At 39.4% G+C, this 16204-nt stretch overlaps 1 protein-coding gene across 2 annotated transcripts in view; it reads left to right on the top strand.

Annotated features, from left to right (window-relative positions):
• The first annotated feature begins 935 nt into the window (after positions 1-935).
• The window catches only part of 7B2 (Secretogranin_V domain-containing protein 7B2), a 40748-nt gene continuing 25479 nt past the window's right edge, over positions 936-16204 (top strand). The window contains exons 1-3 of one of the 2 annotated variants that reach the window (XM_019042269.2): positions 936-1065; positions 8915-9006; positions 15925-16171. In XM_019042269.2, coding sequence (XP_018897814.2) covers positions 8938-9006; positions 15925-16171 — 316 coding nt within the window. In that variant the 5' untranslated portion in view covers positions 936-1065; positions 8915-8937. Of the gene's footprint in view, positions 1066-6571; positions 6725-8914; positions 9007-15924; positions 16172-16204 lie in introns of those variants that run through there. The other variant, XM_019042270.2, reaches the window with a different exon arrangement.

The raw sequence follows: 16204 nt of genomic DNA, 5'->3' as shown, positions 1-16204 counted from the left end.
AAGAGACGTATTCGGGCCTCGTTTTTAAAATTTTCTGCCTATTCCGATTGGCACCTCATCGGCAGCATAGAACGAAGAATTGCGAGTTCACGCATCAAGTCATCGCGCCTTCAATTTTGCAGACGCAACACGGACATCCATCAAGCACGAATAGTCGTATCTCTGCGCCGTCATCCATGCGCGTCCTTTCCCTTGCTCTATTTCCATACGATATTGGTTCCCGTTTGCCTTGTTTTGGTAGTGCCAAAGGCTATGTGATCATACGGCCGTACCAAGGAAAAACGCCATATGAACCTGCAGGCGTTGTCAAATTTTCCTCGATAAAATACTAATGTTTAGGGAAATCTGTGAATTCTTTTCATCCAGCATTTCAGAGAATTCCACTCGCAATCAGATCTAAATCATCCGAAAATTAGGAGAAATATTCATAACTCTCCTTAAAAATAAACACGGAGGAAATTCGGCGACTCCCGAATGCTCATATTACGTTCTTCCTTGGCAGGGCAGCATAGCAAAGGGCCCAGCGAAGCTACTCCACATTATTTTCCTTCAAACGATCAAATTGTTCTCTCTGCGCGACATCAGGCGGCTGGGTGCCGGATATGTTATTTTGCAAGCACAAAAGTCGATAAGACGAAAGTGCTCCACTCGCCACTAGACCAAACTCATACTGCACCCCCGCCCCCGCTCACGCCCCCCTTCCTTGACCCCTCCCACGCCCCCTCCCGCATTTCCTTGGGTTACCCTCCCTTCCCCTCCCTCTCTCCGTCGACGGGAGATTAGAGCTTTCGCGACAGGGCGCGCTCAAGGACTGGGGTTAATTTTTCTTTTAATAACAGCTATTTTTATGCCCCTCTAATACTTGGTTATATCCATTTGTCATGACACGATTAACAGAGCGTACACCCACGCAGGGCGGCAGTCTGCGGCTGAACGGATTCCAAGTTTTTCATATCGTGTGAAGATATCAAGATTTTTCAAATTCATCGCGAACGGTGAAATCGGTGACCCGTGCACATGTTGGCAACTGGTACGGTAATCTCGCTGAAAAGATCCTCTTAACTGGTAATAGAGCACGTAATCCCTCATAATTTTTATTGAACCTATATGGAAGTAAAAACAATACACATGTGGCTTGGATATTGTAAGTAACATGATTGTAGGACAACGATGGGTACTTTCTATTTCTAAGGGGAAATCAGAGTTAGAAATAGCAAAATTAGGATCAGAATTAGAGTTACGAAATGAACTCCAATGGAGCTTCGGAGTGCAAAACTTTGAAAACGTTCAGTTATTCAGTGTGCTAGAATTTATTTAGTGTGGCCTAGGTTTATCAGACTGACAACTTACCGATGTCCTCAGAGGGCAAATTAAAATTTACTGCACGATCGGTTATTTTTCAAAATAATTACCACTATTATTTCATTTACACCCTTCGTTAACTAAAAAATAATCAAACATCAGGCCTTCTTTTTTTTCTTCTTCTGCTCCCTTTCTCTTTCCCCTCTTAAGCCGTGCAATATAATTCAATGTATCTACCTGCAAATATCAGGACGATAAAATAGTTTTAAAAAAAATAAACTCGAAGCCAGTGATACCGCGTATATCAGAATTACAGTTAATTTTAAAACTCTAATTCTATGTCAATTGGTGTTTTTGGATTTGATTTTCCCACAGGATAATGTAGATAGAGCCTTTTACTCACAGTGTTCAGGTCATATTTTTAGTGTTTTGTTTTTTCTGTATCCATGAATCTGGTGTTATTTGTAAAAAATATTAAACACTTTAAAATTGATATGTGAGACCTAAAATTACTATGCTTTGATTTCTGTGTGCGAATGAGATTAGCCAAAAAATTGGAGCATTTATCTCACTCGGGAGGAAGCCAAAACTTGTGAATTAGTTCGATTCAGTTTTGAGAAAAACTCAACTAATATTGTCGTCGTCGGTCGAGCGTAATCAAAAGGAAACTCGTATTTTCTCTCGGTCATAACTTACTGAAAGGGTTTCTAATATTCGGCTCATTTCCCTCTTACATTTAACTTTTGAGAAACAATAAAATTGTTCCTCGTAGTTTGGAGCAAGTGAGTATACTTCTCGTGACCAATAGCAAGTTTCGATCTTACTTTCCAAGTTCCTTAGTTCTAAAGTTACGCCTTAATTTTGAGGCTCCGTCACGTCTGCTATGAAACAAACCGGCGGACACCTCCCATCTTTCTCTGCCTTTAACTTGTTTTAAGCTGATTGTACATGAGGCTCTGAATAGAAATAAATGAGCGAGATTATGCCTAAAAATAAGCAGATTTTGCGGGGAAAGAGCCTCCCAAAATTTCGCCCCTTTTTCGGTATTCGATTCGACCATCGAACCAAGGTTAAATTGGAAGCTTGAAATGACAGAAAACTCAGGAAAAAATTTCAAGATGAGTATAGAAACCGTTTTCGAGTCACTGGGGGGCAAATGGGTCAAACTGCGGCCTTATTTTTTGCTATTTTAATGTTGAATTGATGTGTCTATGGGGTTGTAATCGTTGTTTACACGTGTTATACACACCGGTTCCTATGTATTTTTACACGCAAAATCGAGTTTTATTGTTGACGAGTCGATATATCTATCGGTTATATCGATTTTTTAAGATTCTTTACGGAAAATCAACGATTTTTTGAGATTATAGTAATTGTTCATTTTTGATTCATGGCTGACTAAATGCACCTAATATGACTGCAGTACACAGACACCTATTTTTTTCTTGTATAATCGATATTTAACGTTAACGAGTCGATATATCAATCGCTTACATCGAATTTTTGCGATTTTTTAGGAAAATCAATGATATATTGGTATTGAAATTGGTTATTCTCCATCCGAGATCGACCAAATTTTGGGTTGGAACACATTTCCGGTCGGGTCGATTTCCAGTTGAGTCAAGTTTTCTATTGGGGCACATTTCCGGTCGAGTAAATATTAAGATTTTCGATTTCCGGTCAAGTGAAATTTCGGGTGGACAACGAATCCCGTTGATTGTGGTTTCCAGTCGGTCAGATTTCCGATCGAATCAAATTTTCAGTCGAGTCAAATTTTCGACAGGGACACGTTACCGGTTGGAAACAGTTTCCAGTTGGGTTAATTTCCGGTCACGTAGAATACGGATGGATTACGGTTCCAGTGAATTGGAATTTTAGGATGGGTCGGATTTCAGGTTGAATCGAATTTCCAGTTGGGTCAAGTTTTCGATTGGAGCACGTTTCCGCTCGAGCAGAGGTTACGGTTGTCGATTTCCGGTTAAGTAAAGCCGGACGATTGGTCGGTTGATTTGAGTTTCCGGTGGGTAAGATCACCGGTTGAGTAAAGTTTTGGTTAGCAGGGTTAGATCAGGTTTTCGGTTGAGTAGGATTTGTGGTAAATTTAAGTTTCCAGATAATTTAAAGATTCAGTCAAAAGAATCAAGTGTCCCGTTTAATTGAACGATCCCAATTTTTTAATTGACGATTTGCGTTGTCCAGGGAGATCATCGATTGTTGAATCCAAAAATTCCGAGGGATGCACCAGAAACATCAAAAGAAACACACATGCTGATTAGAAGAGAGAAAAGTACATGTAAACTTAAAGATGGAAATAAATATCTCTGAAATCTTTATCAGTGTATAAGTCGCAGGAGTCAGCAATCGCCGGCAATTTGCAAGCTCCGTACTTGTCAATTCGTCAAATTGTAATTACGATAACATCGATATAGTAAAGGTTTCTTTAGCGGAGAAATTCAAGGCACGACCTCAGCTTGGAACGCCTTCAAATCCAGCGATACTCTCCGCTTTGCCAAGGAGTTAGTTTAGTTGCTTAACCGAACCTAACACAGATTATTGATGATATTTCACGAACTCGCGAGTGTGATAGCTGGCACCATGTATCCAAGAAGAAGAGGCTAACGTATCTTTGAATTCAAAGCATAATAATCCCTACTTCCAATCTCGTTTTTTCACTTTAAAACGATTTAATTTGTTGATTAAACACGAATAGATTGCAATTTGCCGGCGATTGCTAATTGCCTGCAACATATATACCTGAGAATGTTTGTGAAGAAATTAATGAGAAAAAAAATTACTGACTGAACAATCACAATCACTGCCTGTGCAAATGTTAATTAAACAATACTTAAGCACTTTATCGATGGTGAAAGTGCAGAGGTGCGAATCTCGGAAAACACGATTTTCCAGGAGAGTAAAAAAACTGTCTGCATTCCTCTTTATTGTCGTTAGAAGGGTAATAATTCTTGAGGATATCAAGAATAAGATGTTTTTTCAAACTCCATCAGCAGTTTCAATAATTTCTCGAACTGTTAGAAAATACGGCAGAAATGCCGAGATTCGCGTTTTTGGCACTAAGAATCGACATTTCATCAGGAGAAACGCATTTTTGCAATTAGTGTTTTAAACTTGTTGGTGGATTTGGATCATTTAAGACTGAAAAAAGGGTTTCACACTTAAAATTCCTTATCAGATAAGATTTAGTTGGTCATCGATGCTCCATCCATCCATGCTTTACGCTTTCCTAATGGACCAATGGACAAAGTACCTTTTCTTCAGCTTTGATTATTCACAGTTAATCAACGAAAGCTCATTTTATCCGTGCGAAACTTTTTAAATTCACAACCGCTTTTGAGTAAATTGCGATCTTGTAAACGGCGACTCTTTCAGTTTCGCTTCAGAATACGATGACTGAACCAAGGAACTTAAAATACACAATCTGATCCAACCGCCTGCGCTCTCTTCCTTAAAATAAGACGTAGAGATCAAAGACAATCTTATTATTTTTTCAAAATAATATTTCTCGGCATTTTACGAATATGCGGCTCGATTTAAAACCCAAAATTATGAACTTTTTGGTCAACACCGTTGTACAAGGCCACGCACAATGGATACAGAAGAGCGCCTTCAAATCAATCCGTATACTTAAAGCAAAATCCTGATACCACTATTCGTGCGTCACGGCAGGCATTTTGCATACCCGGCCATTTGAAGGCTAATCATTGACTTCAGGCAACGGGGAACGAATTACAGCACGTTCTCTATAATACGTTTTGGTGCTGAAACCGCTGCTTGCACACACAGAAGTTTGGCAAAAACGTGTGCACAAATGGACCGCGTTCAACTGAAGGGAACCAAGCCACATCAGTTATTGCGAAATTTAATCGGGCAATTCAACTTTTTACATGAAAACGGTTGCACAGATTTTTGTGCAAATGTCAGTGAATTTTCTGCATGGTGCGAAGCAAACTCCTTAAAATTTTCAAAAGAATCCACGCAAACGTTCTCCTGAAAAAAAATTAAATTGCCCGGTTAAATTTGGCATCAGCTGATGTGGCTTGGTTCTTTTCTGCTACACGCGGTCCAAATGTTTTATTGGATCAAAATTAGCTGGCGTAAATATTTACCCATTGCTAAACAGATGCATTTTCAAGGAACGCTATTGAAATAATCAGAGTCAGCTGTAACATAAGACTTCTTTTCCATCGCTTCGATGTAAAATAAAATCCTACGGTCACTTTTGACGATTTGCCAGCAAAATGTCTCGTACGTCCGGCCCTCGAGTAAGGAAAGCCAAAACGCCTTCAATCAATTGGATATGCAGCACAGACAGCCACCGAGTACGAATAGTTGTATTCAGACGCAATTGAGAGTGTCAAGATTTAACTTAAGGTGCTTTTTTTCGCATAGCCTCTCAGTGTAAATTGGACTGATTTTATTATAATCAGCCTAACCACATCAAACGTAGTCTAATCTGCTCTAATATTTTATTTAGTCAACAAAAAGCCTAACAACATTTCAAATTGAAATTTTGTGAGTATTTTCATTGTAATTTAGAGGAAATCAACAAAAATTTTCACAGCGGTTTGTTGTTAAATTCTCTATTAAAAGAGTGCATCATACATAATAAGAAATTGAGAAATGTGAATTGTAGTTAAGTTGATTCTAGTTGTTTTCGCCTGATTAAAATCTGTGTTCTTTCTTTTTCACTTCCGACGACAAATCTTACACATGTGCCTACGCTGCTTTTAATTATACCTTTGCCAGGAAGAAAATTCAAGTGGACAGGGTATAATAGGAACCTCAAAGGATAATTTCTCGTTTTTTAATTTTTATTCTTTGTATGTTTTCCCTTGTTTTTTTTTTAAAAAAAACAAAAGAAATTGTCAATACATTAACTGTGTTTTGCTAGAAATTTTGATAAGAAAACACACATTTTGGGGCAAAAATTGACCGTGTCCACAGTTCCATGGTAAACAGCTGTTTCCCAATTCGCACGTTCAGTTCATACAAACGAAAGGTCACAGTTCACTTGTAATACCCGCCACACGGCGGCCAATTTGCAAACAAGGTTACATTCGGCTCACCATTCCGTGTTCCCTTTATCCGTCTCATCTAACATCCCATTTGTTCCCTAACTCCAACCTCTTTAAACAAACCAAATAGATACACACAGCAGCGCAGCCAAGAACCACAGATTCCCGCGGCCTTTTTATATAAGTTATGCGGTTTTATATTATTGCGGCCGAGGCAGGCGTGATATCATTAAGCTCAGTGGCGCGGCCAAGCGGGTTGAGGTCCTGCGCGCGCAATCCCTTTACCGCGCGCTGTGGGTCGCACGTAATACGGCGATCGATTTTTCAGTCGGGTTCAATGGAGGCTATATGAATTTTCCTCTGCTCCACACTTTCCCAGCGCACAAACGGTGAGTTAAACAAATATCAAGCGTCTATTCATCTTTGACTTATGTGCCTCGATCAGTGATATCTTCTTTTGCAATGCATGCCAGGGACCAGTCCTTCTAAACATGAACGTGGTTCAATGGGCAACTGCCTCTGATGACACCTATGGTAAACAACCATCAAAAATTTACCCAGGAGTGTGAAATTATGTTAAAACAGTGCATTTAAAAATGTTGATCTTGCCAAAGGAAAGGAAAATGACAACCTTTGTTCGTTTTTTTAACCGAGGATTGAAAATTTTGACGTAAACATACTCGTCGTAATATATTGAAGCATGCGCTTTGCGAAGACATCCACAAGATTTTGACAGTTATTGTTTGTGGTGGGCCAGTTTTGGGTATTTTCTTGAAATTTCGGGTATATTTTTTAATTTATTGTATGTTCTTCTCCTGAAAAATCGAGATTATTCCTTCACCAGGAGTCTCCAGCGAATCTTATGCGTTTTTCAAAATGTTCAGTCAAGGTCATATGTTAACCTCGTCGTATGTTTCATACGTTACTTTAAATTAGCAAGGGCGTAGCTTTGGAGGCCGTTCATAATACATTACCTCACTCCAAAAATTTGGAACTTTCAAGCCTTATGCTTCCCTTAGTCACGCATCTGTCACTCAAATCCAAACCTCCCAAAAATTTAGTTACGAGTTTTTTGACACTCCTGGACAACTTTTAACCAACAAATTTACGTCATTCACGAGTATGTCTCCCGAGCCGTCGAAAAATTGCCAAAAATTAGCAGTTTGTACCTATTTTTCCTTGACATTATGTATTTCTGGGCTTCCTACCCTCTCTCCGTCTTGCATTTATCACCTGCGACGATAACCCCTCCCTTTCCTCAATATGTGACGTAATTTGTGAATGCTTATTTGAGAAGACGACTGGTGTTGCTCACATTTTTTTATGGTCTCCTCATTTGAAATATTGCACATAAACAGGACATAAACAGGATTCTTTGTGACAAGATGAAGCGTCTCGAAGCGAAGAAAAAGAAAATTTTTCGTTGTACCAGAAAAAGTGGTCGTTGCATCAAGGAGGTGCTTTTATCGCACCAAAGGGCCGATTGTTGAATCGTTTTCCAACTATTCTGATAAAGAACGTAGCATTACTGCGGGCTAAAAGCTATATGAAGGGATCCTATTGGTGATCACAATAATGGACAAATGAGATATGGAATAGACTAACTAATGGCAGCCCACGAGAGACCCTATAGTTAGTCCATCATTTTCTCCATCCTTCTGTAGCAACCACCCATTTCAACCAATATGATCGCTTCATACTCCCCATGTCTTATTTGTCTATAGCTTTGTCTATCACTTTCAACAATCAGCCCGCAGGAATAGGGATTCATCAATTGGGTCGTTCTGTAACTGTCCACCAATCGACCCGCTGGTAAAATATATATTGTAACAACGAAAGTTTCCTATCACAACGCAATTCGACGGTGAAACTACCAAACCACGTATCCCGGTTTGCGCCGTCGCAGACTTCCTGATATACTTTATTATTTAAATGAAAAACTACTCTACGTCAATTCGTGAGCACCTCCGTGATTTTTCCTCTTCGCGCGGAGAAAAATCCGTGAAAATTGTAAAGAATGATATTGATTTGATCTCCTTCAAAAAAATAAAATGTGAGTGGAGATTTTTAAACGCCGCAAACGAGATACATAGTCTGGTAATTTCACCGTCAAATTGTTTCAATTGCGACAATCAGGGAAATTTTGATGTGTAGAGTAAGATCTTGTTACGACAAGGAAATCAGTTGTAGTTTGTAGTTAGCAAAACTACAATTTCACCCAACGCAACAAGTTTTACTCTCAGCGCAATGAATACGTATCGGTTAAGCGTGTAGGCACTGTTTTTTTATCTGAATGGATCAATTTTCTCGATATAAGTAATATTGGACTCCTTGAATGACGGGTGATATCATCACAACAACATCCCCGACGCACACTTATAAATCGGTCGTGAAGATGAAGGAGAAATTTAAAATTCAAAAATACTTTTTTTAAAAAAAAGTTTAACTGTTAAGACCCTCAAAATTACTATCTATCTGCCTGAACAAAATAATAATTGGTGAATAATTTTTGTTTTTACAACCTCTTTGCTTGCCTATCACATTTGCATTTTTAACATCCTGTGTTACTGTTATTCAAGGTTTATCCAGTACATTCGTCTCGATGGAACAAATTCTGGTGATCTTGTCAGCCTGGTCAATATGGTGCATCGACGCAACCGCTCCACATAAAGTAAGTCAAAACTCGTGTCCTTCTTTCCTCCAGAGTGGAGTATAAAGCTTTATATGTAGAGAGAGTTCCAAAAGGCACGCTTTCCCCTCTAACTTTTTAAATGGACCATAAAACAAGGTACTTTAAGCACTCTGATACGTAGCTTACATTGTTGGACGTATTTTCTCAGTTTCAAGGCAACTTTGTGCTTTACATTCGAAAAAATCAATTCATCCTGCAACTGCGACCACGGCAACACGTAGTTTACTACTACCTGTTGCCGTGGTAAAGGTCCAGGATGAATTGATTTTTTCGAATGTAAAGCACAAAATTGCCTTGAAACTGAGAAAATACGTCCAACAATGTAAGCTATGTATCAGAGTGCTTAAAGTACCTTGTTTTATGGTCCATTTAATCTAAAAAAGCGAACGAAGAACTTCCTTAACTTTTTTCAGAAAAAATATTTTATCGGAAGAAACGAGACAACGTTGGAATGCTCATACTGCGTCGAAACACAACATGGACCTTTCAGGCCCCATTGTTGGATGCCGCGATTATCCTAAAGCGAGTTCGGATAATCGCGCCAAACACGGTGCGGTCGGTGTCAAACTCATATCAGCGCCTACAAGACTGTTGGAATACTTTACGCATTGCGCCAAACAGTGCGGTCGGCGTCAAACGCGTATTAGCGCCTACAAACGCAGAAACGCAACCACAGGCCCCCGGTCTTCTTCGTGAGGAGAAGAGAATTCCCTGAAATATTATAGATATGACGTTCTGTAGTTTTCCATTTGGAAAATTAAGTAGGACAGGAAGTCTGGAACGCCCGATGCATTTCTGCAGTTTCACCATCAACATGTACTCATGCGCCGTTTTTAGCGGGACTTAGTCACTGCTACATTATTCGGTCATGCATTCTCGTACAATAGAACGCTGCGCTTTATGAGACAGAAAACATATCGACGGTAAAACTACCATATAACGCATCTCGGGTTGCGGCGTTGTAGACTTCTTGTCATACTTTATTTTACACATGGAAAATCACTAACCGTCAGTTTTTGAAAACTTCGGTGATTTTTCCTCCAAGTGCAAGAAAACTCTGTGAAAACTTCGAGGAATAAAATGCATTTGTTCGCTGTCAAAAAAATAAAATGGGGGCGGAGCTTTTCAAACACCGCAAACGAGATACGTGGTGTGGTAGTTTCACCGTCGATATTGAATTGTGCCGTGCTTTTCTCCATAAAGGCCTGGATTGCCTGGATACACGCTCAAATTTCCATCAGTTTCCGATCAAATGGTACGATTAGTGCGCACCATCTACCATACATTTTTTGCGGCCTGCAAAAATTTGATGGTAGATGATGGAACTGTGAGTCTCATCAGTCATCTAATTTCCACACAACCGTGCTTATTTCATGCTCATTTCAATCAACACGCTGTTTTAATTAATTTTACCCGTCAATCTAGATAATTCTCGACCGCTATTTTTGTCATCATTTTGATCGGAAATTGACGGAAATTTGAGCGTGTATCCAGGCCTTGAGATTGACATGGTACCTATTGTTGGTCTCTTTCTCTTTCAACTGATTTCACGACAACCCTCTGTCACGTTTATTCAGACTTGCCATAGTGTAAGTCTGTGAGTCTCTTTTCTGTCCAATGCAAATCTAGAGATCAAAGACTGGAAATTCTTGCCTGAAAATTAGGACATAGCTTTAGGGACGTTTTTTCACCAAAGAGCTTATGAGGTAAATCCATTTAGGTTCTTTTGCCAAATGATAAACGGTTCATCATCTTAGCAGCATTAGATACTTAGCGCATAGTATTTTTTTCACTTTATTTACTTCATTTCTCAAATTTGTATCTCCCTTCACGCTTTTTCCATTTATTTCATCTCCAATAATGGGAACCCTCGACAGGTATTTAAGAACCCGCAGGGGTCCATTGAACAGGACCGCCCTTATAGATGACCATGGCCTGAACACATTGATTAACTGCGGCGTAAGTGGGAACAGGACAGGGTGGCAAAATTTCATGACAAATAAAATCTTGAAATTTCACGTGAAATATTTCATGAAATTTTATAAATTCATAAAAGATATTGGAAAATACCGGTTCCTTTTTATGCTTCGGATAATGTAAACATTGTGACTTTCTTCTATTTTTATGTGTTTGAGTGCGGGTTGCATACTCTAGCCCCAGAAAAATATGAAATATTTCACTGAAATTTCCAATCATTCATTTCTTTCTTACGTTTTATGCCACCCTGGAACAGGGTAACCGAGAAGGGGAGAGGGAGGCTTGCTTCAGGAGGTCTTGATGAAATGTCATCGCACGCCTTTACCACACCAAAAAAAACCCCTCAGCTTCACTCATTAGTTGAAACGCATTTTATAAGGTTAGGAGAAGATTTTGGACGTAATCAAAAGTAGTATCATGTTCCTCGCTAATTTATACGAAAAAGTAAAACCACAAAATCCAGGACCTTACAAGAGCACCGCGTATCCCAGCGTCCCCGAGCGTCGTAAGAATTTAGATGTCCAGAGGAGACCTCGGAGCTTTAATCCCCTGCTCCTGATGTCCTCCCCTCCCCCCACCCTCGTGGGGGATCCAGGGAGATAATCTCATCCCCACAACGGCGAATCCCAGCTAAATACATTCGAGAGTGAACGTGTATTCACTTCAACTTTTCGGTTTTAATTAAAACTTGACGAGATCCCCGAATGTGCTTCTCTTTACGAAGTCGCAGAATGCTGCGATGAAACCCCATTTCCCCCTCTCCCCACAACGCAGCGAGCAGCTTAGCGGAATCACTCACTGAAAGGGAAATAACTGAGTGATCTGAATAATGATGAAATTATGTAAGCTAGTACAGAGATGCCACTGATAAATTTTGAGCTTTTTCTTCAATACCTCCAAAAGAAGATTTGGGGGAGATTGCAGAGATTGTCAAAATAGTAAGAGAATCGTTGTCGCGGATGACTGCAGTTTAACTTCAACATACGAGAATCTGTGGTTGACTGGAATTTGCCGATGTGCCTTCCCTCCCCCCTTCCCCCGGAGCTCGTATGACCCTCTTAAGCACATTTTTAAAACAAAGAAATTGAAATATTTTTTATTTAAGGGGGGTGCACAAAGATCAAATGATTCCAAGTGCTTTCAAGGAATATCTTACAATGTGCGCCTTTGAGCATCGTCGAACCTGCAGATCGGTAATAGTTCAATTCTCCAAACTCAGTTATCTGGCAATCTCGAAAACTTTTCCTCAGAGTGAACTGCGTGGGATGGTTGCCCTTTGAAACATTCGTCTGTTTACTGTAATGCAAGGAACCCATGGCAGGTTTGCCAAATTTAGATTTGACATCACGGTTAACACTGAAATAAGGTTCGGTCGCTAACATACGTAGACAATATTCCGAGAGGTGAATTAAATTAATTTTAAATAGGGTGGTTCTCAAAACAGAGTGAGCTAAGTAGGTGAAATATATTATAAATATCGTGCTCAACAAAAAAAGAAGGAGAGGAACAGAGAGAATTACACTTTTTCTTGGTTTTCTCTGAAAGTGAGAAAAGGTGACATGACGTTGTGCCATTTCGACCGCAAACCTGTTTTAAATTATGTAAGCCAAAAGAAGCCATTAAAACATACTTTTGCATGAGATATACCTCTCGTAAAAGTTTTACGGTGGGGAAGAATTGAAGATTAGAGAACGAAATCGGAAAAGTTACTTGATCGTACCTCAAAATCGCAAGAATGGTAGGATACGAGCAAAAAACTGGGAGCCTTCGGGTACTTGATTATGCAATTTACGATACTTGTAAGTTTAAATATTTGTATTACCAGTTTTTCTATCTTCAAGCACCATTCGTTATCTTCTTCATTTCAATTATCGTTTTATTGAATAAATAACTATTGCTCCGATTACGATATTGTGTAAGGTTTTTCATCCAATGAGAGAGCACGGCAGATATCGTCACCATCCGGCCAAAGTATCACGTATCACAAGCGCCATGCGACGTTTCAAAATTTCCGTCGCCATTTTATTTTCTTACAGAAAAACTGTTGACTGAATCTGTTTGTAAATTCCACTGAATTTTATCGGCAGCACAAAGAAAATTCAGTAAAATTCTCGGACAGCTGCGTTGAACAATATCCCTGTAAAAAATAAGTGGCGACGGAAAATTTTGATACGTCGCATGCCACTTGTGATACGTTTAGCGTTATGAGTTGTAGCACACTTTTTTACATCTAGAATGTTAAAATATCCTAAAAATCCTTAATTTTCGGTGAACGATGGCTTTTGTTTTTCTCTCTCCGGGCTGAAAAATCTGACAGCATACGTGGAGGGCTCGAGGGTCCAGACTCGGTTGAGGCCCCGACGGGGCCGACGGGAACATAAAAGTAAAAGCCCCGGGAAAGGGTGGGATCCCGCGCCCCCGTAACTTTGTTTTTCCAGGTGTCTCGCAAGTTCCCGGCATCCAACTTCCATTACTCTCGCTTTTTTCGCCCACGACTTGGAAACATTTCCCAATCCCCGTAGCAACGGCGTCGACGCTCCTCGTGGGCAAGTCCCTTGTGGGCCGTGACCTCTCGAACAATTTTTTACCACCCAGACATGACATGATCTCTTCAGGGATGATGGAAAAGTTTAATTCCCCTTGTTTTTGAAATACGCAAAATACTCAGTTTCAAACAGCTGCACTGAAAAAAAAGTAGCTTGGATCAAGCATGATGATTCTTGAATTTGCCGCCAAGAAATTTTTTTCTTCTTGCTTTAAGCTGACTTTTTCTTGATACAAGAAAAATAATGCTTGGGTTAATCAAGAAAGTAGCTTATATTAACCAGAAAAATTCTTGATTTAAGAAGAAATACTTCTTGGCGGCAAATTTAAGATTCTTTTTTTTCCAGTGTGGTTGGTTGTGCGTGAGTACCTATATAGCGAGAGTATAGACGGATGTGAAAATCCGAAAATCCATCAGGCCTTCACCGATGCCTCCTTGAATAAATTTGGGGCCCAGAAATGCAGCCAACCTATGAATTTCAATTATCCAGAGCGATTTACCAATACAATTGTTAGGAGCCGTCGTTTATAAAGCACGCATTTGACTTGGTTTTTTCATAAATTTACTCATTTTTGCGGAAGAACGCTCATGCATGTACATTTTTGGCCGTCTTTGTTAGGATTACAATCTGCAGACTTTGCAGACTAGCAGTGAAATTTTGTGTGTTAGACGTTGGCTAAAGAATGGCTGCACTTTTGGGCCCCAAGCCCGTCATGAAGCGATTCATCTATACTCTCGCTATGTAGGTACTCTAGTTGTGCGTCTGAACAGTATTAAAACATGGAGCTGAAAAATAAGAGTAAATTAACGTCGGAAATTTTGGAGGGAAAATACAATCAGGGTTAGAAATTTTTAAGTGAAATCTGGAGACAATTTCACTCCGATGTTATGACGATCATCTCCAAAAATACGAGTATCCGGTTTAAATAAAAGGCCGTCCCTAAATTAGGTAGGTAACAAACTTTTTCGGCATTTTTAACCTCTCTTCACCCCCTGCCCTTGTAACGTTTTTGTGACTTTCCCTATCCTTAACACGTGAAAATAAAATGGCATAGCGCTCTCCTCGGCCTCATTCCTCCCCTAAAGCGTTATATAATTTATGAATGGCCCCTAACAATTTTTTTTTTTTTTTTTTTTTTTTTTTTTTTTTTTTTTTAACTGAAGAAGTAGAATGGGCTTGAAGTATAAAAAATTGAAGTATTCAAAACAATATTAAAGTCGGCGATGAATAATTTTTGAGAAATAATTGTCTGAGGGAATCAGTTTTTAGTAAATCTACATTGCGAAAAGAGATACCTACTCTGTTTCGATATCAGTTTATATTCTAAAGCTATTAATTTGTTCCCTCTTATTTTTATTTTTTTTACCACACCGAGGAAAATAATCGGCTAGAATTTTTTATTTAAATGCCAGTGAAAAAATTTCACTGATTATTCGGTGAAGAATTCTGTGTTAATTAGATCAAATTGAAACGTTGGTGAGGGACAGAATCGATATCCAACGGAAGTCGATGATAGTGAGTCTCCAGCGGTTTATTTAATTAATCATTTCGTATTCATAAATGCCAAATCCCTTAAGGATCGGGACCAAGGTCGGCGACGACCCCCACAAGTCATGAAATCTTGATTAAAACATTCGATTTTGTCTCCGAATAATTATTCGGAGGAGATTAGAGCGTCTGTATAAAATCGTCTGCTCTTTCTCAATCCAAACAACATAAACCCCACGTGCAGAGCAAGTAGGAATATCCACGTTCAATTAATTCTCACTCCGATATTTATTTCGCAGAAAGTTATGACTATTTTATTGTTTGAAATTTTCTGATGGTTTAGATTATATTGTGAAAAAAAATTGGAGGAAACATTGGAGGAAAAATATTCAAAATTTTCAGTATAGGCAAGATTGCAGTGCGGAGTCTCTAAATGCATCACATTAAATGGACGTATTTCTATCAAATGGAACTATGTGCATTAAGACAATACATGAGCCCGGAGACCCATAAGAATACACACATAACAGGGCTTACGTCATAGGGCACATAGTTCCGTTTGATAGAAATACGCCCAAATCTGGATCGCATTTTGCAAAAAGGAACCAAGAGCATGCCAGTGTCGCTAAGATTGTGCAAATGTTTTTACTTTGGAAGTATAAACTGATCATCTAAACGAGTTTCCGCTTCATTCCCAATAAACAATAAATTCAAGACGAAAATTACCGACGTAAATTTAACTTTTTGCATGATTTCAGTAATTTTATTGCGAAGAATGTAAGTTGCACAATCCTTGCAACATTCGGATGCTCTTGGCTCCTTTTTGCAATATGCAATCCATCTTGAACTAACCTCGAGTTTATTTTTTGATGGTTTGCGATTGCAGTTGAACCTGTATCCGTACAACAATAACCTGGTGCGGGAGTTGGTGAGTCGACTGGGGAAGGCAGACATCCCGGACGTGTACTTGGACCTGCCGGAGGTGAGCCAAAGGGCGTACGGCCCGAGCAACGACGAAGATCAGTACGAAGGATTCGACTTCTCTGAACCACAAGAGAATGCTCTCAATCCCAGCATCAGAGACCACGAGTACCTCCAGCATAGCTCCTTGTGGGGACATCATTATCTCTCAGGTACTGTCTCTCATTTTAAAACACATTTTCAAC

The sequence above is a fragment of the Bemisia tabaci genome, chromosome 3, assembly GCF_918797505.1.
Source record: "Bemisia tabaci chromosome 3, PGI_BMITA_v3".
In the NCBI taxonomy this organism is placed as follows: Eukaryota; Metazoa; Arthropoda; class Insecta; order Hemiptera; family Aleyrodidae; genus Bemisia; species Bemisia tabaci.
The sequence above is the reverse complement of the archived record's forward strand: the minus strand, read 5'-3'. Positions and strand labels throughout refer to the sequence as shown.